This window comes from Schistocerca piceifrons, chromosome 7, assembly GCF_021461385.2.
Source record: "Schistocerca piceifrons isolate TAMUIC-IGC-003096 chromosome 7, iqSchPice1.1, whole genome shotgun sequence".
NCBI classification, from domain to species: domain Eukaryota; kingdom Metazoa; phylum Arthropoda; class Insecta; order Orthoptera; family Acrididae; genus Schistocerca; species Schistocerca piceifrons.
The window spans coordinates 241,660,347-241,683,285 of NC_060144.1; the positions used below are offsets into that span (position 1 = coordinate 241,660,347).

The following is a 22,939-nucleotide window of genomic DNA, read 5'->3' on the forward strand; positions in this document are numbered from 1 at the left end:
ACACAAAAACAGTAGAGAGTTCCGATGATGACAACTTAAATGCCATTCAATTTAAACGTTTTAATGTACTTGTGGGTCAGGCAAACAATGCTGTCATACTCTCTCGTTTACCACCACTGATGCGAGGTGTCTCCACTCTTACTACGTTTACCTAAAAGTCCAGCTACGGCTGGGGAAGAACTTAAATCCCAGAAACTGGGCTTGGAGGGAATGAAACTCGTTCCTCTCCCCGATTTACGTGAAACGACCACCTGCTCCTGTGAAAATACTGCTACTGATTTCATGTTGCTGCACCGAAGCTGCGGAAGAAAGTGTGGATGTACGAAGGCTGACCTACATTGCAAAGCAATGTGCAAAAACTGTTATGGACATAGCTGCACTAATGTGCGTCGCAGTGATTTTCACAGAAGATTTGGACGATGGTTCTATGCAAAAAAATATTTACAAACATTTATTTGTTTGATAGATATTGTGATATTTTCGTTGTCTGCAAGCTAGACATATAATTGTAAATATAGTACAAAAAAATTAACTATTGATTGGTTTTACAGTACCGTAATTCTTAATTTTCATGAGAAATGGTTTTCATCTCAATAATTTAAGTTGCATAAGTCTAAAGTAAAAAGACTATAAAGCAACAATGTTCCGTATAGATAAAAGTCAGTTTCAAAACAAATTTCACCTTTTCTTACCTTCAAGTTTTACCACTCATAATCTAATTACCCTGCTTAAAAATGCATTTGACCTTCTCTGAGTAGAACTTCACCAGAAATAGTTTCTGTGATATAGATAATTTCGTTAAATGAACCGTTTTACGTAAAGTTTGAAAACAATGAAAATAAATTACAGTACAGGTTGGGGAGGGGGAACCTCCCCCGATATGGGAGCGAACTTTTATATTTTTTACTTCTACCTCCCCTAAGAGTGTCTTCTCAAAGTTTCTAAGCTTTATAAGTTTTTTCCCCATTTTTCCTAATTTGACCGGACTATTAACCACAACCTAACTAAAATTTTAACCGTGTGTTTCTTCTTTTCACTACCCATAATTCCTGTATTAGTTGCTCCTTGTTTATTATGTCAATTACACTACGAAACTTTCCTTACTTCAATTTTTATTTTTGTAATTTTTTATCATATTATTGTTGTTATTCGTCATTACCATCTTTAATAGTACTGTCTATTACTATTCTATTTACCTTTCCTTCAGTGCTGTTTCACGCAGGTTACTCTAGCTCTGTCTAGTGAATTTCTTTTCCTGTCACGTCAACTACTTTAAGATTGCTGCAAAGCCCGCTGGCTTTGCTTACTAAACCGTCCTTCTCTCTGGAGACAGCAACCGCTTTCATTTCAGGGAACCTGTGTCCCAACCTCAGCGTACTTCACTCTGCTCTGTTCCCTCACTAGCGCTGATCCACATTCGCTAATTTCCAGCAGCGGCATCTTCGAAAAGTTTGCACCTGAACATATGAAGCTCCATGTTGCACATGAAAATGTCCAATCTCTGGCAGCTGACGAGTTCTGTCATATATTTCAAGATATAGACATCCAACCAATACTTCTGTTAGAGACAGGGCTCAAACCAACTATTCCCACAAGTTCGGCAAATCTAGCAGGGTTCGTTATTAGATTCTATGCTCTTTTTGTTGGATGCAAATGATGTGTCATTTGTCCTACTGAAAGTACCAAGTGCGGGTAGACCTCCAATTGTACCTAGGTGCAAATCCAATAAACAGCTATAGGGAATCTCAGTACTGACCTTTGTATATCATTAAAAAAGGTGCAGGGTATATGGTTAAAGCTCAACCCATCCAAAGCACAAGCGGTACTGTTTGATCATTCTATGCTCATTAGCCCAAATTATTGGGAATCATCTATAACCCAAGATGGGACAAATATCAAACTAATCTACTTCAGCAATGAGCCTAGGAGTAATAAGAGATGAAAATGTAAACTGGACTGAGCATATAAGTGCAATGTACAAGAAATCATCAGTACCTCTCTATGCTACCATAAAATTAATTGCTGTTCCCTCTTGACCTTAAAAAGAAACTTTTACAACCACTCATACCTCCAAATATTGCTTACTGTGATATTATCGTGCAAGACCTTTCTCTGGAAAGCTCATGCAGCCGACAACTGGTTATGAATGCCTTGTTCTTTACGTCTGTGTTGTTAGACTCTTTCATTATATTCCACCCTCATATCGAGAGCTGTTGTGGCCACGTGAAGACAAGCTGAGTGATCTTCATACTCTCTGTCGTCTCAAATGTCTTATCAACATACACTATCAGCCAGTATCTCTACTCGACCTTAACGCTATTGTCTACACAACGTGGCACAAACACCCATTCCCAGCAGAGAAAAATCCTTTATGTGTCCGTGGTTCAGCCAGTTCCTCGAAGTCCTCTGTAGGAGGAACCTACTTAATATTAGGGGAATGGAATACAATGTCTGACTTCAGAACACAATTAATGACATGTCTACTGAAACAACAATAATGATTACCATGGTCCCTGTGGCACTCGTTGCATGTGTACATCCTTCTTTCCGACCAGATCTCGTTTCCCTGTGTTCTTAGCTGACGCAATCTCCCTAAATTTCCTTCCCGCAGGTCTCGCTGTATCACGTAACATCTATTTTGTACACCTATAAATTCTTTTTATAGCTGACACTGTCATTACTGTTGTTATCATAATTACTATTGCCATTATTACCATTATTACTAGTAACAGTACTAGTCGCAACAGCAGTGATAGTACAAGTACTTCCATTATTAACTTAATTACTCCATATTCAGATAGGAGAAGAAACAGGAGTCGATTTAGAAGGGGATCCAGTATTAGGATCAGAATTTAAAAGAACTTTGGAAGACTTCAGATAAAGTACTTTATTTGAGTACTTCAGAGCGCGCAGTGAACGCAGCATTAGCACCTATGAATATTTGAATTAGCAACAAATATTTTTCTGCATGTCACTTCTTGGGAATAGTTGTAGCGTACAGCAGTGATACATTATGTATGTATTTGATCTGATGTGTAATTATTTTGCGGAAGAGGGAATTTGTAAGCGTTGCTAGATACAGAACCTTCATACTACTTTCAAACCCGCAGAAATGATTCAACTACTGGCTGTTCGCTCTCATCAACATAAATGGTGGATTCCTTCCACGATGATTTAGATCACTGTTTTGATAATGGCATGAACAGTGGCGTGGCAGAGCTTGTGATATAGTGCTTAACGAGTTTATTATTTAATATTCAGTGTTGTGTTCACCAGCCCGAGGGAGGTGAAAGCTCAATAAATCAGGACGGCAATGTGTGACCACACTGTCCGTGACAGCGAATAATCCAGAGCGCTACTGTAGCACTGCTCCATAAATATTTGTTATGTCACTAGACTATTCTTTCCCAGCCCATTCCCATTAGAGCAGTTTCTCTTTTTTGTGTAACTGTAGCTGAAATCAGGAGCTACTGTCTCATCAACTACAATCCTTTAATTTCGAAACATATCTTACAAATTAGTTTGTAGTACCGAAGGAAGATATCGCTACTTTTTTATAAAGCCCTAAAAATGATTGCGTGGCACTTGCAATACCTTGAACTTCATAAAAATGAACGTTACGGGAAGTTTCGATTAGAAAAATATCTTAAATCTCGGGTTAAATAAAGTCTGTCAGCTATTTCTCTGTTTCTCAATTCTAGTATTCAGAAGCTGCTTTTGCACTCTGTAAGATAGAAGTAATCATTTGCTGTGAGTCACATTTTTCAAAACGACAGTTATTTCATTGTTGTCTACTACTTTCGTGAGATCCGTTCATTACACTCATCGCAAATAGTCCTTACAGTATTTAAATGTGATTCACGAACATTTATTCTACTTTCTTTGTCGTAATCAGATGCTGAAATGGCAACGAGGTACTGTCCAAGAGAATTCATGTTAACGTATAAGTAAAATATCCCTTGGGGATGGCACAGAACATGTGGACTGTAAGTACGGAAAATAAAAGGCCTTATTTAAATCGCGTGCTAACTGTAAGGTGGTCAATAGCTTGTTGTTCCTTAATCTGGGCAATAGCTTCGTACGTCAGAGGTAGGAATCGACAAGCCAATGAAAGTCGTTAACATCTCGGAAACGTATTTTTGGATATCTGAAATCTTAGTTAGTACGTCGCCTGATGATTCCCATTTCAATTTATGAACGTGTCGACCTTGTGACATACAGTTTCAGTCAACCGAAACACTGGTCGTATCGTATATTTGTAAAAGAGTCTCTGTAAATATTGTTAACTTGCCGACTGATTCTGTTATTTTCTCTCCAGTTTATCTACTAGTTTCCTCGTAATTTCATATTTGAGCTAATTTATATACGTAGTGTTTATGAAACATTATACATTGGCGCTAATTATTAGTTTGGAAATAAATGTCACTAATCAGTTTCTAAATGACGATAAAAAAATCTGTTCTTTCAGGCTGTCACCTTTTACCAAGTTTATGTATTGTCTCTCACTGCCCTGAGAATATAATTTTATGATGGGAAACAATTTCATTATGTAGACACAACTAATTTATTGTGTTCATTTCGTTCTTATAAGGACAGTGTGTCCTTCATACCAAAATATTCAGAAGGTATCCCTAAACAACGTCTAGTAGAGTGTTCAACCTGTAAAACATTTCACGTTGCTGTACTGTTGTTACCTTCCGTTTGCCGGCCGTGGTGGCCAAGCGGTTAAAGGCGCTACAGTCTGGAACCGCGCGGCCGCTACGGTCGCAGGTTCGAATCCTGCCTCGGGCATGGATGTGTGTGATGTCCTTAGGTTAGTTAGGTTTAAGTAGTTCTAAGTTCTAGGGGACTGATGACCTCAGAAGTTAAGTCCCATAGTGCTCAGAGCCATTTACCTTCCGTTCCTTTCTTCTTTGGCGACATATTTTCCGCGTGTTTCAGTTTCATCTACAGTATGACCTAGGTTCTCCGTATTAAGCACGTGTCGGATGAATTACTGTCCTTGTTCATTTGTATATCACTGAACTCATTTCGTCAGATATTTTATGTGTTGTCTTGTTTTGTCCGTTACTTGATTGTTCTTAAGCTTTTTCTTAGTGTATTTTGCTATATGTTTGTGTTGTTCAGGTGCATTATTATTACTATTTGCTTTTTAGCACTGAACCAGTAACGTGTCTCGTTTTATTCTGTTGTGCAGTGAAACCTTTCTATTTGCACTATTCATTTTATTTGAACACTATATGCCGGTAATAAACCAAACACTGATTAGAGACAACATGTATTTTATTATTATTATTCTCTACATCGTGCACACTTTTAGTCACTACAGAAAATTCTTTGACAGATTTTTACTACTGCCGCTATTCTTTCGATCATACTCCAAAGACTGTATTTTACCAAGTGCTCCAACTACTTTTGTAGCAGAGCAATACTGAGAATGTTCACAATGTTACAAACAACATTTTTTTCGATCGTGCTGGATAATAATTAGAATCTGACTAATAGTGTTTTGTTTTACGCCTGTTTGCTATGTTCAGTAAAACGTTACGATGCCAGTGTTTTTCTGTCAGTAGAGCTGACCACAGATTATAATAGCTATGAAACTAGAACTGATGAAAAACTTTACTCCAGCAAAATAAGGATAAATAATTAATTGCAGATACATATGCAATGTTGTCGAATGTTCACAGTGCTGCAGTCGATATTATCAGTATTCCTGATCTTGCCTTAAAACTTACCACACTTTTCTTCTCATTACTAAAAGATGCGACACGTAGACATTGAATACTGCATCTTCGGCGTCGAATTTAATCAGTAGGCACACATTTGGTGGCCAAATTATAAATAACATGATAGTTACAGTAAGCGTAAATTATATTACTACTTAAACACTTAAAATTTTGAAAAAGATGTTTTCCAACGTTCACTGCTGTGTTGTCTGTACCCGAAACTTGATATTTTAAACATTTCCAAACTTTGTTCGTCCAAAATAAAGTTTCCCGAAAATAGTAACTGCTGTTGTATTACTATCGTCGCAGAAACCTTGTCATTTCTCCTTCATCCGAGACACCTCAGAAAAATAATTTATCAGCAAAGGAAAACATTGAATTTTACCTTTATTGGAAGCATTTTACCTCAGAAAAATATATTATCGGCACAGGAAAACGTTGAATGTTACCGTTTGTGGAAGCATTTTACCTCTTAAAACTTATTTTATTTGCCAGAAAACATTGACCATTGCTTTGTTGGAAGCATTTATCGAAACTGGGAAGAATGTGCCATAATTTGATTCATTTAGAAATGAAAGCTAACGAATGCGGAGCCAACACAGTTTGTACTAACATCTCACATTCTGTACGTCCACAGTGAAGGTTTGGAACTAACTTCGAACCTTTGAAAATTGTTCCTCATAGCTTATTCCCACACCGAGTAGAAACATAACCATGTATTACGAAGCTCCATGATACTGACGGTAAGGTGCCAATCCTCGCATTAGTCGTGGATTCACACGGAGCAGAGCTACATCTTTGCAACTTTAGGAGCTGGGTGTGGCTCTTTTCGGGACATGCACCGTCTTGCTACTATTTTCGACGTTGCTCAAACGCTATCGGTCACTTGCCACTGCGTGAGTAAAGGGCTATCGTGGGCAAGGTTCACTTGTAGATGCGCGACATCAAGAATTATTTGAACAGTATGATATAAATTATGAGTCAGGAAGTATTAAATGGATTGCTGGAATACTGTTGCACAGTGATATGGGTCACCCACGCAAGGTGGAATGTGAAATCAGTGGACGACACAGTATTGTCATTGTTACTCAGTATCTTCCGTTGGCGGAACATATTACTGTTTGAGCAGTTAAAATGGCTACCATCGACAATTACAACTGATATACTACGTCGTAAAAGCAGCACCGGTACGGCAATGTCAGACATCACTGTGAAAGTGGGTTACATTTGATTGTTTATCGGTAGGATTTAGACACTGTTAGGAAGTGTGTAACGCCCAAATAGTTAACAAACGAAGTAGAATGATCTGTACTGTTACTCTTTCTAAGAAAATCGTGTCAGGTAGTTTTCTCGCAGGCGGCCCATCAAGTAGCTACAGTGATTCCTGATAATCCGCGTCACGTTCTCGCAACTCCACCATGCGGCCTCCAACCTCGCGAAGGGAAGTGGACATAATGTTTTGGTTTAACAGTGTGCACCTTAGACAAAACCGAACATGGTCGGTCCCTTATCAAACTGATGACAACTGCTTGTATTGGAAGGTGGAAGTTTCGAGCATGAACTGCCAGGATAGCCTTGTGGCACTTGCATTGTTTCCCTGTACCACAGAGGAGTGCCACAGAATCGCTACTGTTCAGCTGACCCAGTGCATAACGTCTGTAACACGCCCTTCCCATGTTTATATACAGTTTAACTATCTGACAAACCTAGCACTGCCCAGGTATTCAGTTTGTCTATTTTCTCTTAGAAATGGAAACTAAAACTGAACTGTATTTGCAGTGTTATATCACGTACAGATTTTATTTGCAGAGCGCAGCTGCTCTGTGTGTCTACAGCACGGTTTTGTAAACCTCCTTGTTGGAACCCCTCTTCCTAGATCTAAAGGGTGGTCCATCGATAGTGACCGGGCCAAATATCTCACGAAATAAGCATCAAAAGAAAAAACTACAAAGAACAAAACTCGTTTAGCTTGAAGAGGGAAAACAGACGGCGCTATGGTTGCTCCGCTAGATGTCGCTGCCATAGGTCAAACGGATATCAACTGCGTTTTTTTCAATAGGAACCCACTTTTTTATTACATATTGGTGTACTACGTAAAGAAATATGAATGTTTTAGGTGGACCACTTTTTACGCTTTGTGATAGATGGCTCTGTAATAGTCACAAACGTATAAGTACGTGGTATCACGTAACATTCCGCCAGTGCGGACGTTATTTGCTTCGTGATACATTACCCATGTTAAAATGGACCGTTTACCAATTGCGGAAAAGGTCGATATCGTGTTGATGTATGGCTATTGTGATCAAAATGCCCAGCCGGCGTATGCTATGTATGCTGCTCGGTATCCTGGACGACATCATCCAAGTGGCCGGACCGTTCGCCGAATAGTTACGTTATTTAAGGAAACAGGAAATTGTCAGCCACATGTGAAACGTCAACCACGACCTGCAACAAATGATGATGCCCAAGTAGGTGTTTTAGCTGCTGTCGCGGCTAATCAACACATCAGTAACAGACAAATTGCGCGAGAATCGGGGAATCTCAAAAACGGCGGTGTTGAGAATGCTACATCAACATCGACTGCACCCGTGCCATATTTCTAAGCACAAGGAATTGCATGACGACGACTTTGAACGTCGGGTACAGTTGTATCACTGGGCACAACAGAAATTACGGGTACGTTGACAGAATTTTTGCACGCGTTCTATTTAGCGACGAAGCGTTATTCACCAATAGCGGTAACGTAGACCAGCAAACTATGCACTATTAGGCAACGGAAAATCCACGATAGGTGCGACAAGTGGAACATCAGCGACCTTGGCGGGTTGAGGTATGGTGCGGCATTGTGGGAGGAATGATAATTGGCCCCCATTTTATCGATGGCATTCTCAATCGTACAATATATATTGATTTCCTACGTTACGTTCTACCGATGTTACTACAAGATGTTTCACTGAATGACAGAATGACGATGTACTTCAAACACGATGGATGTCTGGCACATAGCTTCCGTGCGGGTGAAGCGGTACTTAATAGGATATTTCATAACAGGTGGATTGGTCGTCGAAGCACTATACCATGGCCCGCACGTTCACCGGGTCTGACGTCCCCGGATTTCATTCCGTTGGGAAGTTGAAGAATATTTGCTATCGTGATCCACCGACAACTCCTGGCAACACGAGCCAGCGCATTGTCAATGCATGTGCGAACATTACGGAAGGTGTACTACTCGCTGTTGAGAGGAATGTCGTTACCCGTATTGCCAAATGTATTGAGGCTGACGGACAACATTTTGAGCTTTTATGGCGTTAATGTGGTATATACAGGTAATCACGCTGTAACAGCAGGCGTTCTCAGAAATAATAAGTTTACAAAGGTACATGTGTCACATTGGAACATGATTGTGACTATTACAGCGCCATCTATCATAAAACGAAAAATGTGGTCCAACTAAAACATTCATATTCATTTACGTACTACACGAATATGTTATAAAATGGGTGTTCCTATTTTAAAAAACGCAGTTGATATCCGTTTGACCTATGGCAGCGCCATCTAGCGGGCCAACCATAGCGCTATCTGGTTTCCCCCTTTAAGGTAGACAAGTTTAGGTCATTGTAGTTTTTTCGTTTGACACTTATTTCGTGAGATATTTGGCCCGGTAACGACCAGTGGACCACACTGTATAGACGGCGAATCTTTCCGCCTATAGGCGTTTGCGGTTCACAGTTGAAGGCCGTCAAAGCGCAACCAGGTATCAAGGATTTCCTGAAGTTTACTCCACTCTACTCATATAGTATTAATACATCTTACATGATGCGGCATGTTTCCACTCATCTCTTGAACTGTGTGGATGAATCATATGTGGAACCTGTCTGCGAAATGAGTTAGTACCAAAGAATTAAGAAATTTAAACGTCATGCATGATGCGGCAGTTTTCCACGCATATCTTTGTTTATAACGTCATATCTTCTGAAGTATGACAGGCGATTCTTACCCCCATAACGATTATTGCCTGAAAGTAAGGGATTTGAGTACCAAGTTGGTTGGAATCTGTCCAATGGCTTAGGAGGAGACTTGGAACATACACACACACACACACACACACACACACACACACACAAACACAAACACAAACACAAATATACACACATCCATTTTTATTTTTACGTACGGATTTTGAAACGATCGGGCAGTGGTACATGTGTGAGACTTGTTCAAAATACTGAAGTTTTAAAATCTTACTCAGAACCACGATTGTAGCAATTCGTCACTGATGGTATTTGTGACACCATTGAAATTCATATTTTTCTACAAATGTTTGATGGCCGTATCGCTTTCTCGCAAAAATGAAAAATTACTTGACGAAGTTCTGGAGCTCTCATTTCGCAATGGCAATTTTATGCTGTTTCCACACATTGTGTGGTAACATTGGTCGACATGTTTAAAGTTTTAGTAACAAGTGTATTACATTTAACCATTATGAACATCGCTTAATGCTTGTCAAGAATTTGGCCATGACCCTTTCCTTCTTTTGATAGTTAACAGCTTTTGGCATTCAGCCAGAAGCCGTTTATTACTTCCATTTCACTATGCGTGGGCAAAGGCAATTACCACCGCAGGGCGTCTGATATATAGAAGACTATTTTCGTGGCGCAGCTCGATTTGTTCCGAGTTATGACCAAACTCAGACCCAGAACTTGTAATTCTCTCGTAACTATTACCGATTTCTCCCGTCACGACTCCAGGTCACTTGATCCTTGTAGTTATCGTGCTGTTTAAAACTCACAGATTTCTATGACTTTTTCCGCATTGCCACAAACACTTTCCACTCCAGTCCTTCTCTCGCTCTCTCTCGGTCGCATTCTGTTAACTTGTGTTATACGACTTTACAGTGTGTAATCCGGATAATATGTAAACATGTAGGCATACATATATTGCTTAATTTGGGAAATATTTCTGCTTTAAATAAATTTTTATGCAAATTCGTTCCAATATCGTCTCAGCCTCAGTCGCTAGAATCTTAATCAATATATCTCTTATGACTGAAGGCAGTGGCATTGTATTTTAACTACATCTTTCCCTCAGTGGTCACTAAACATTGTCGCTTCGGTACCATTATTAAAATTAAAGGCCTAAATCGTTCTAAAAGTAGATTCTTGGACACAAGTTCATCATTTTATTTTGTTGCATTACTTATTTTTTATTTGTAACAGTTTTATCCGATAATTTGATGCCAGTGAGTCGAAAGCTTTAATGTACGTACTAAACAAGATTCATTCTTCTGCCTGGTTTGACACGTTCTGACTTCCTCCCCTGCGCTGTCCTCTTCATCTCAGTGTAGCACTTGCACCTTACCTTCTCAGTTATTTGTTAGATACATTCAAATCTCTATCTTTCACTACAACTTTTACACTCTGCGGCACCCTCTGGTACCATAGAGGTTACTTTATGATATCTTAACAGATGTGCTGTCATCTCTACCTCTCATCACTGTTTTCGATGTGTTTGTTTCTTCGTCGATTGTGGAGAGAACTTCATCATTCTTCAGCTGATAAGTCCACGTAAACATTAGCTCTTCCATTCACTTGTGTTCTGGTTTTTCCATGTCCATGACTCACTGCCAGATAAATCTGAGCTGCAAACGTACATTATCAGAAATTTCTTCCTCCAGGTATGGTACTAAACGTCCCTAGGCCAGAAACGCCTTGCTTTTCTGCGCTAGTCTGTTTTCATGCCCCACTTGCTACTTCCATCAAGGCTGATGTGGCTACCAAGGTAGCAGACCTTATTAAAGTAGTCTACTCCGTGATCACCAATTCTGATGTAAAGTTTCTCGCTATTCTTTTTTCTGCTGCATCTCATTACCTTCCTCTTCCCCTCTTTACCTTCAATCCATGTTCTGTACTCATTACGCTGTTCATTCCATTCACGGAAGACGGTAAATCTTTGCACTCGCTGAACATAGCAGCGTCATCAGTGAATGTTGTCACTGGTACCCTTCCACCCAGATTTCATTCCTGAAACATTGTTTTATTTCTGTCATTGCCTCTACGATGTATCGACTGAACAGTAGGGCTGAAAGATATCATCTGTCTTCCTTCTTGATCTTCCACTCTTGGCTCTACATGTCTGATATTACCAATATTTGCCCATACCACGCTCTCGTTATTTCTCAGGATTTCTAACATCTTGCATTTTCGAATGCCTTTTGTAAGTCGACGAATCCTATGAATTTGTCATGATTATTTCCATAGTCATTCTTCCATTATCAAGCGCAACCTTTCCTAGTGCCAAAATGATTGCAATTACCTGATCCACAATTTTATTTCCCACTGTTCCTTATATTGATCTTCTGAGCAGCTTGTATCCATGACCTGTTATGCAGACCGTGCAATAGTTTACGCACTTACCTGTCCTTGCTATCACCGGAATTTTGTGGATGATATGTTAACGAAAGTCGGATGGTACGTCGCTAGTCTCAGATTTGACACACCAACATGAATAGTCATTTGGTTGCCACATCCCTCAACGGTTTTAGAATTTCAGATAGAACGATATCAATCCCTTCTTCTGGATCTCAAGTCTTCCTTGAATTATTAAAATATGACCCTAATACCGGATCTTCTACGTCATGCATATTCACTCTAGCTCCTTCTTGTATGACGTCATCAGACAAGTCCTCCGCCTCACAGGGACCTTCAGTGTACACGTTAGATCCACCCGCTATCTCTTCTAAATTTAGCTGTCGAATTCGTATTGCACTCTTAATGTTACAACCTTTGCCTTTAATTTCAACGGAAGTTGGTTTGGTTTTTCTGTCAATCCTTCATCTCCCCCAATCTTTTCACTTTGACTGCCTGCAGTAGCTACCCATTCCTAAATTACTTACATTGCCTTATTCCAGTCTTTTCCTTAACACTTTCGTACTTCCTTCTTTCGTAGGTCAATCGCAGTATCTCATCTGTTGCTCAAGGTCTCTTCGCAATAGCCTTCCTTGTACTCATGTTTGTCAGTCCAACATTTGTGATTTCCTTTTTTATTAGAGGTGACGCTCCTTTTCAACTAACTAACTACTGTGGTATTCCCTAGAGCAGTATCTACATCCATGTGAGACCTGAGTTTCTCCTGGCTTATACAAATAACTTCCGGGAATTCAGCCAGGTAAAACTTTCAGCGACCACCGATATTTCGGCGGGAGAACACCACGACATTTTCAAGGCAAACTGCAACGGACAGGTGACATACATGCAAATTTAAAACCTCGGTTCTCGTACTGATGCAGGAAAGATAACACACACTGAACGCCAGTGCCACCAAAGATGACCAAAGTAAGAGCTGTCGACAGTGAGACTACGAACTCGCAGGTGAGGTAGCATCGACTCTGTCCCCCTGTTATCTGACAAGGGAGAGAGCCAGATTCCAAACAGAGTCTAAACAAAACCCTCCATCCCTGTTAACGACGTTGCTTGCTAATTTAATCTCATCTGCCTCCTTAATAACACTGTCCCAATAGCTGGACGTGGATGCCAATATCTCGGTGTTATTATATAACTTGGGGTGACCAGTATCCAAACAATGTTCGGCAATAGCAGATCTACTAAGCTGCTGTAATCGTTTGTGCCGTTTATGCTCAGTACATCGATCCTCCACGATCATGATAGTTCGATCAATATATGATATGCCACAGCTACAAGGAATGCGATATACACCCAATGCGGCTTTCTTGAAGTTACATTTCGTCAAAATGGTTATAGTGATAGACGGATTGACGTGCGTTGCGCTATCGACCAACTGTACATCGGGTGATTGACGATAATTCTGAGTCGACAACTAAGTCTACAGCCTTTTTGCCTTACGTAGGAAACACTTCCAACAAGGAAATACGATGTGAAATGTGTTCCGACTTCCATCTAAAATTAGAGCGCTTTTGAGTTCTATTAAGGATAATGTTTGTCTGCGTAAGGTGGGTGTATATCGCATTTCTTGTAGCTGCGGCAAGCCATATTTTAGCCAAACTATCATGACCGTGGAGGGCCGATGTACTGAGCACAAACGACGCACACGATTACAGCAGCCAAGTAGATCTGCTATTGCCGAAAATTGTTTGGATACTGGTCACCCCATGTTATATAATAACACCGAGATATTGGCATGCACGTCCAGCTACTGGGACAGTGTTATTGAGGAGGCAGTTGATTAAATTAGCGAGCAACCTCCTTAACAGGGATGGAGGTTTTTTTAAACTCTGTTTGGAATCCGGCTCTCTCTTGTCAAAAGCAGAGGGACAGAGTCCATGCTACCTCACCTGCGAGTTCGTAGTCTCAGTATCGATAGTTCCGACTTTGGTCATCTTTGGTGGCACTAGTGTTCAGTGTGTGTGTTCTCTTTCCTGCATCAGTCCGAGAACCGAGGTTTTAAATTTGCGTGTACGTCGCCTGTCCGTTGCAGTGCCTTGAATATGGCGGGGTGTTCTCCCGCCGAAACATCGGAGGTCGCTGAAAGTTTTACCTGGCTGAATTCCCGGAAGTTATTTGAAAATCTACATTCTTAGTTATTCTCAAATACCTATTGTTATTTCTCAGTACTTCAGTATTCTTCTTATTTCTCCACTGACTCTTTCCTTCGATACTCTTAATATTCATTCTACTCATCTTCCTAAATTGAGATGATGGAGTATGCTTGCACTTGGATACACCTTACCAACCAATGTCAACCCTAGAGCCTCTGTTTGATCATGATGTTGTGCAGCTACAGTATTCCCTTGTCTCTGGGACTTTTATTCCTCTTGTGATTTGGAACATAGTGTTCTGTATTATTATCTGAAATTTATTGTAGAACTCGAGTGCTTTTTCTCCTCACTCATCCCTTCAGCCAAACTCATGTTCTCCAGTAACTTTTTTTCTATACCTTTCCCTACAACCGCGTTCCAATCCTCCATGATTGTTTTATTTTAGTGTCCCTTCTTTTTATTGTATTACCCATTCAGTATCCTCATATACTTTCTCTGTCTCTTCATCTCCTGTTTGCGACGTCGGTATGTATATCTAAACTATGGCTGTCGGTTTTGGTTCTCTGTCGAATCTAATGAGAACAGTGCTATCACTGACCTGTTCACAGTAGCTCACTCTCTGCCCTACTTTCCAATTCGTAACGAATTCTACTCCTTTTATACTGTTTACTGCTGCAGTTAATACTACCCTACGTTCGTATGTCCACAAATTTCTTACCTTGGTTCCATTCCACCCCATTGACCTTTAGTACAGTTAGATTCACCCTTTGTATTTCCGTTTCATATATTCTAGGTTACCTGTTACATTCAGACTTCTGACAGCCCACGCTTCGACGTATAGAACTTCACCTCGTCGTTGTTTATTCCAGTTTCTTCGTCACGTCCCCCTAGGCAGTCCCCTCCCGGAAATCTAAAACAGTGACTATTTATGGATAATTTGCCGATGGAGGGGTCATCATGACACTTTATTAGTTACAGGCTTCCGGTTACCTATGTTAAATACTTGTAATTAAATTTTTTCTCACTGGGACGGCAGTCTCGAATAATACTGTTTGTGTTCAGGCTGTTGGAACCATCTCACAAATGAGTAATAAAGTAGTTCACAACAATAAGTGTTTGTTCCTCATAAAATTGAGTCACTGTGGGTAGATTGTGCTTAGAAATCTCTAATACAAGTATACACTCTCTCTTTCAATCATCCCCAGGGTACGAACGGTGTCCTAGCTATATGACACTCCAATAAACACAAAACCTAACAGAAACCTCTGCTTTGATGTAGTTCGTAAGTTGCTATTGTAATACTAGATAGTTAGCTAGCAAAATGTGAAAGGTGAACACTACGGCAACAACTTCAAGGACTTTACTGGTTTAGCATTAGAGAAATAGAGAGAAAAGTCGATGCAGAGCTTCGCACGTAATTTGGCGTCCACGTAGCCATACGAAACAGGAGTTTAAACAATTGCCACACTAACGTTAAAAATGTAACTGCGTAGTTTGAAATTAACTGAAAACTGAAAGAATTAAAAAATATCGTGATAAACTTGTGTAACAGTATTAAATGATAAAAGACTCTGATAGTAACTTCAAAGGGTAACTGTACTCAAATATAAGCAATTATCAGGAATTTTGTAACACTGCTTGAGCCAGTTATCGTGGTGTAAAATTCTGGCGTAATTAAAACGTAAAAAAAAACCACGTAGGTCAGTACCATAGAAACAAAATGCGATCCTCATAATTAGACATATGTAGACCTGGAATGCGTACTACATTCTTAAAATAGTAAATGAAATACAAAAGAAAAACTGTAAATTGTGAAGATGGTAACCTCATGTGGAAACTGTCTCAACTTGTATGACGTCAAAATCAAAACGCGAAAAATTTTCGGTGCTGTTACTGTGTTTCGAGCTCAGGGACTTAGAATACTTTATGCTTGCAGTAAGAAGTTATCTTACAGATAACAAATTGCCTTCTGTTAAATGTATTTTGCTAGATAACAACAGATATATTTTCTTTAAAAAATCTGTTTCCTCACGTTGATTTCCTTGCTGTTAGATCTCGGTCCGCAGTCGCCGCTATGCAATTGAAATAGGTTAGGTACAATATTTTTGAACTTTAATAAATATATTATTTAGACCATATACATTTCGCTTAACTCGAAACTTTTCTCCGTGGTCACTGTAACATTGAGGCTTTCCATAACATATTTGATTGACAAGATCGTGAACAGTTCTCATGATGAGCAGTAATACTACTTTCTTTTTGGTCAACAGTCTACTGACTGGTTTGATGCGGTCCGCCACGAATTCCTTTCCTGTGCTAACCTCTTCATCTCAGAGTAGCACCTGCAACCTATGTCCTCAATTTTTGCTTGACGTATTCCAATCTACAGCTCCCTCTAGTATCATGGAAGTCATTCCCTCATGTCTTAGCAGATGTCCTATCATCCTGTCCCTTCTCCTTATCAATGTTTTCCACATATTCCTTTCCTCGACGATTCTGCATAGAACCATCTCATTCCTTACCTTAGCAGTCCACCTAATTTTCAACATTCGTCTATAGCACTACATCTCAAATGCTTCGATTCTCTTCTGTTCCGGTTTTCCCACAGTCCATGTTTCACTACCATACAATGGTGTACTCCAGACGTACATCCTCAGAAATTTCTTCCTCAAATTACGGCCGGTATTTGATATTAGTTGACTTCTCTTGGCCAGAAATGCCTTTTTTGCCATAGCGAGTCTGCTTTTGATGTCCTCCTTGCTCCGTCCGTCATTGGTTATTTTACTGCCTAGGTAGCAGAATTCCTTAACATCATTAACTTCGTGACCATCAATCCTGATGTTAAGTTTCTCGCTGTTCTCATTTCTACTACTTCTCATTACCTTCGTCTTTCTCCGATTTACTCTCAAACTATACTGCGTACTCATTTGACTGTTCATTCCGTTCAGCAGATCATTAAATTCTTCTTCACTTTCACTCAGGATAGCAATGTCATCAGCGAATCTTGTCACTGATATCCTTTCACCTTGTATTTTAATTCCACTCCTGAACCTTTCTTTTATTTCGATCATTGCTTCCTCGATGTACAGATTGAAGAGTAGGGGCGAAAGGCTACAGCCTTGTCTTACACCCTTCTTAATACGAGCACTTCGTTCTTGATCGTCCACTCTTATTATTCCCTCTTGGTTGTTGTGCATATTGTATATGACCCGTCTCTCCCTGTAGCTTTCCCCTACTTTTTTCAGAATCTCGAACAACTTGCACCATTTTATATTGTCGAACGCTTTTTCCAGGTCGACAAATCCTATGAAAGTGTCTTGATTTTTCTTTAGCCTTGCTTCCATTGTTAGCCGTAACGTCAGAATTGCCTCTCTCGTCCCTTTACTTTTCCTAAAGCCAAACTGATCGTCACCTAGCGCATTCTCAATTTTCTTTTCCATTCTTCTTAATATTATTCTTGTAAGCAGCTTCGATGCATGAGCTGTTAAGCTGATTGTGCGATAATTCTCGCACTTCTCTTGCTGTCTTCGGAACTGTGTGGATGATGCTTTTCCGAAAGTCAGATGGTATGTCGCCAGACTCATATATTCTACACACCAACGCGAATAGTCGTTTTTTTGCCACTTGCCCCAATGATTTTAGAAATTCTGATGGAATGTTATCTATCCCTTCTGCCTTATTTGACCGTAAGTCCTCCAAAGATCTTTTAAATTCCGATTCTAATGCTGGATCCCCTATCTCTTCTAAAGACTCCTGTTTCTTCTTCTATCACATCAGACAAATCTTAACCCACATAGAGGCTTTAAATGTATTCTTTCCACCTATCTGCTCCCTCCTCTGCCTTTAACAGTGGAATTCCCGTTGCACTCTTAATGTTACCACCGTTGCTTTTAATGTCACCAAAGGTTGCTTTGACTTTCCTGTATGCTGGGTCTGTCCTTCCGACAATCATATCTTTTTCGATGTGTTCACATTTTTCCTGCAGCCATTTCGTCTTAGCTTCCCTGCACTTCCTATTTATTTCATTCCTCAGCGACTTGTATTTCTGTATTCCTGATTTTCCCGGAACATGTTTGTACTCCCTCCTTTCATCAATCAACTGAAGTATTTCTCCTGTTACCCATGGTTTCTTCGCAGATACCTTCTTTGTACCTATGTTTTGCTTCCCAACTTCTGTGATGGCCCATTTTAGATATGTCCATTCCTCTTCAACTGTACTGCCTACTGCACTATTCCTTATTTCTGTATATATAGCGTTAGAGAACTTCAAAGGTATCTTGTCATTCCTTAGTACTTCCGTATCCCACTTTTTTGCGTATTGATTCTTCCTGACTAATGTCTTGAACTTCAGCCTACTGTTCATCACTACTATATTGTGATCTGAGACTATATATGCTCCTGGGTACGCCTTACAGTCCAGTATCTGATTTCGGAATCTCTGTCTGACCATGATGTAATGTAATTGAAATCTTCCCTTATCTCTCGGCCTTTTCCAAGTATATCTCTCTCTCTTGTGATTCTTGAACAGGGTATTCGCTGTTACTAGCTGAAACTTGTTACAGAACTCAATTACTCTTTCTCCTCGTTCATTCCTTGTCCCAAACCCATATTCTCCTGTAACCTTTTCTTCTACTCCTTCCCCTACAACTGCATTCTAGTCGCCCATGACTAATCGGTATTAAATTACAGTTATTATTCACGAGTTTTTGTTTCCTAATTCATTTCTAATGATTCTCCAGACATATGTGCACGATTTTAGTTTATTGCATTTCACTGACTCTCAACATTACTTCGTTACCATATTGGGTAGATCCAGCTATAAATCGTGCACTTCGTTTTGATGTTGCAAGATACAATCGACTTTTGCTTTGTTTTGTGTTTAGGGAAGCGTCTGCAACCCCTTTGGGTGCATGTTTATATTTTTTGAGTGGTGTGTGTGTGTGTGTGTGTGTGTGTTTGTGTAAATATGCACTACTTTTAAGCCGTTAAGTCTTTCTCTGTGTCTCTCTGATCTGTTCTGATTTGGCAGTTGATTTTAAGCTGACTCCCGATAAACCAGAGATTAAAAATTTTAAACGTAGGTACGAACTGGATGACAGTGTCATAATAACCTGCTCTCCTAGCTACCTGATGCACCTACGGCTCATAGTAAGGGGTGAAAACATTGCTAGCGCCTAACATTTCGGCTGACCTGCAGAATTAGAGAGATGTTCTAGTAGTATCAGAATGCGTTCCAGACGGTACTCACGTAAGATTACGGCCACTAGATGGCAATGCTAGTTATATGTGGAATAGCATCGCCTCTACAGCGCTGAACCCGCGGTCCTGCAGGACCAAGCCCACCTAAACGTATCAGTTAGTCCTTACCGACGCACTGTGAAGCTGGCCACACCACCGCCCTGCCTTGAGTTGTGTACTCGTAGTGTTCTCATAACACAACCTTGTCTTGATCTCAGATTTCGCTAGATCATAGGTTTTCGTTCTTCGTTTACTCGTTTGAACATCGTTGCTTTGTCGTGCCATCTCCGGTCGTCCAGTCGCAGCTCGTTCTTTGAGTCTCTTCCGATTCTTGCTAGACTCCATTTTAGCTTTTAGAAAAATAACATTTAAACAGCCTGATACATTATTTATAGGTAGGTACAACACTGTTCTATTTAAGATATAACAGATGAAAAGACTCTGAAGTAATCCTGAAATTTTACTCATGTCTCTCATACAACCTCACAAAACTATTATTATATTGAGACGTTTCACATACATGACTGAAATGCAGAACATAATTATCTAAATAAAAATATATTTTTCATTAAGCATGTTTTTAAATCAGACTCAAAACGCAAAAAATGCTTTCTTTTAGCCCGAAGCAGACTCCTTGCCCTTTGCAGGTAGTTCTAAAAATTCGTAATTATGAATTTTTAATAACCAGACGGTTATCTATTTCGTGTGCCGTGTGTTTTTCATTAAAAGTCTTACAATTATTTCCTTAGTTAGTATAAATTCTTAATCAAAAAGTTTTAGAACTGGCTCTACTGTGTTCAGAAGCTGTATAGGCTATGAAAAGTTATTTGACCCTTTTTAAAGGGATTTAAAAATTCTTGTATTAAAATTGTATTTTTATTTAAATAATTATTTATCAGCAGTTTCCTCTAGAATTGTCTGGTATATCCCCTAATTGACCACTGAAAATGACTTGTAGAAGCCACGTGCGCTACACTGCTTCACTGAACCCTGTGGCTTTGGTACGTGTTGCAGGTGACGTGGGTGCAGCAGCAACGGGAACTGAGGCGCTCAAAGCGCGACCTGGACGCAGCGGCCAGTACTACTCGCAGGCGAGCCGTCCGCGGCAACACCTCCTTCACGGACCCTCTCTACAAGGAACAATGGTACCTGGTAAGTTCGCCGTCCAGCAGAACTGACTTCTCTTCACATTCAAATTCTCTGATTTAGCCTTTCGATTCTCTGACGTAAGTACGGATATTCCCACTCGCAAAGCTACAGTGATAACTTCTTTCCCGCTTCACGAATAGGGGCTGCCATGTCGTACTACTCAATGCTGAACCTACATACATCTTTCAAACGTTTCAGGGACATTGTAAAAGACCGAGAGGTTTAAAATGAAGTGATAATTCAGCAATAAACCATCTTATCAAACTTACCGATGCCCATATTAGTGATCATTAACAACAGGCATGTCTACCATTCTCCTTTGCGACGGGTGCGACTTTGCTAGGAACATTTCATTGAGTTGCACCAGTGGCTGTACAGGAAGGCAGCCCATTCTTTCTGTAAGGCCGAAACCAGAGAAGGTAGAGATTTTATGAGCTGGAATTTGAAGTGGAAGCGACGGTTTAGCTGACCACAAAGCAGTTCCACTGGGTTCAAGTACGGCAGGCCAGTCCGTTTCAGGAACAAAGTTTCCCCAAAGAATTGCTCATAGATGCTGCTTTATGACAGGCTGCGTTGTCAGCCTGATTCTATCACCACTTCCAAACTGTTCCTCTATCGTACCAGTACACAATGCTGTAAAATGTGTACATGACCTTCCACATTTACCATTTTCTTAAATGCAATAATCGGATCACAATCTAGCAACGATAAACAGCCCCACACCATAACACTGCACCCTCCATGGATCACCTTTCACACTGCGCATGAGGCCAGGTAACGTTCTACAGGAATTCACCAAACCTAAGCATTTTCATCGGTTTGCTACAGGTTCCAGCGTGATTCGTCACTCCAAAACAATGAATTTGAGTCGTCCACAGTCCAGCGGCGTGCTCTTTATTGCACCTCATGTATACGCTTAGCTTTCACTATGAAGATATGTAGATTACGATGTATTTCTCCATTGTATACCACTTTTTTTAACTCCCTACCTACAGCCATTGTGCTAGATCGATTGCTGGTAATAATCTGGAAACACAAGCAATTTCTTTCGCTAATTTCATGCGTTTATAACCACACTTCGCATTGTTCAGCGGTTCCTTTGCGTCAGTATGAGGTCTGCCAGATATTGTCATAGCTGTAGTTATTTCTTTGCGTTTCAGTCTCAAATTCGCATCACCAGTAGTTGACTTGGGCAGATTCAACTGTTACAGGCGTGACATCCAATGACAAGCCTACGTTCGCTGGGCCGACGCTTTTTTATGTTAGGCTATTGCTGTTAATTCTTCTCTACTGACAATCAGGTACACTCCTGCCCCTTGAGTGAGAAACTGCCATAAAAGGCGGAAGAAACAGCAGTAATCATCTGTCTGAGGATGAAGAAGGGAAACAACTGCATTGTGTAGCCAAAGGACATGTGGCCCGTAATTGTAATGGTGTCATAATGATGAAACTTTAAACTTCCTGGCTGATTAAAACTGTGTGACGCACGGAAACATGAACTCATCAACTTTGCCTTTGTGTGTGTGTGTGTGTGTGTGAAATCTTGCGGGACTTAACTGCTAAGATCATCAGTCCCTAAGCTTACACACTACTTAACCTAACTTATCCTATGGACAAACACACACACCCATGCCCGAGGGAGGACTCGAACCTCCACCGGGACCAGCCGCACAGTCCACGACTGCAGCGCCCTAGACCCCTCGGCTAATCCCGAGCAGCTCTTTGCCTTTAGCTGGAAAGTGCTCTACGGATGGAGCTATCGAAACACGTCCCGCGACTCCTCCTCTCAGCTTCAGATTCTGGCAGTACGCCGGCCTGTGTGGCCGTGCGGTTAAAGGCGCTTCAGTCTGGAACCGCGTGACCGCTACTGTCGCAGGTTCGAATCCTGTCTCGGGCATGGATGTGTGTGATGTCCTTAGGTTAGTTAGGTTTAATTAGTTCTAAGTTGTAGGCGACTGATGACCTCAGAAGTTAAGTCGCATAGTGCTCAGAGCCATTTTTTTCTGGCAGTACCTCGTCTCCTCCCTTCCAAACTTCACAAAAGCTCACCTGCGAACCCTGCAGTACTGGAAGTCGTAGTTGCGTAGCTCAAGCGACAGCAGTCTGCTTTCAGCAGCCTGCTTACGTTCCTGCAGTGGTGCTTAGCCCGTACGCGGTTGTTTACTTCGTGTTAGCCTTCGCTAGAGCTTTAGCCTTAGAATTAGAATGGCTCATTTGTACCGACAATCTACTATGAAGAACAGCTTTGGTTCAAATGGCTCTGAGCACTATGGGACTTAACATTTGTGGTCATCAGTCCCCTAGAATTTAG

General features: G+C 40.5%; 1 protein-coding gene across 1 annotated transcript in view; it reads left to right on the forward strand.

Annotated features, from left to right (window-relative positions):
- The window catches only part of LOC124805594 (furin-like protease 2), a 718,105-nt gene that overhangs the window by 272,250 nt on the left and 422,916 nt on the right, over positions 1-22,939 (forward strand). Inside the window, exon 3 of the mRNA XM_047266161.1 lies at positions 20,494-20,631. Within this exon, the coding sequence (XP_047122117.1) occupies positions 20,494-20,631 (138 nt within the window). The remainder of the gene's footprint in view (positions 1-20,493; positions 20,632-22,939) is intronic.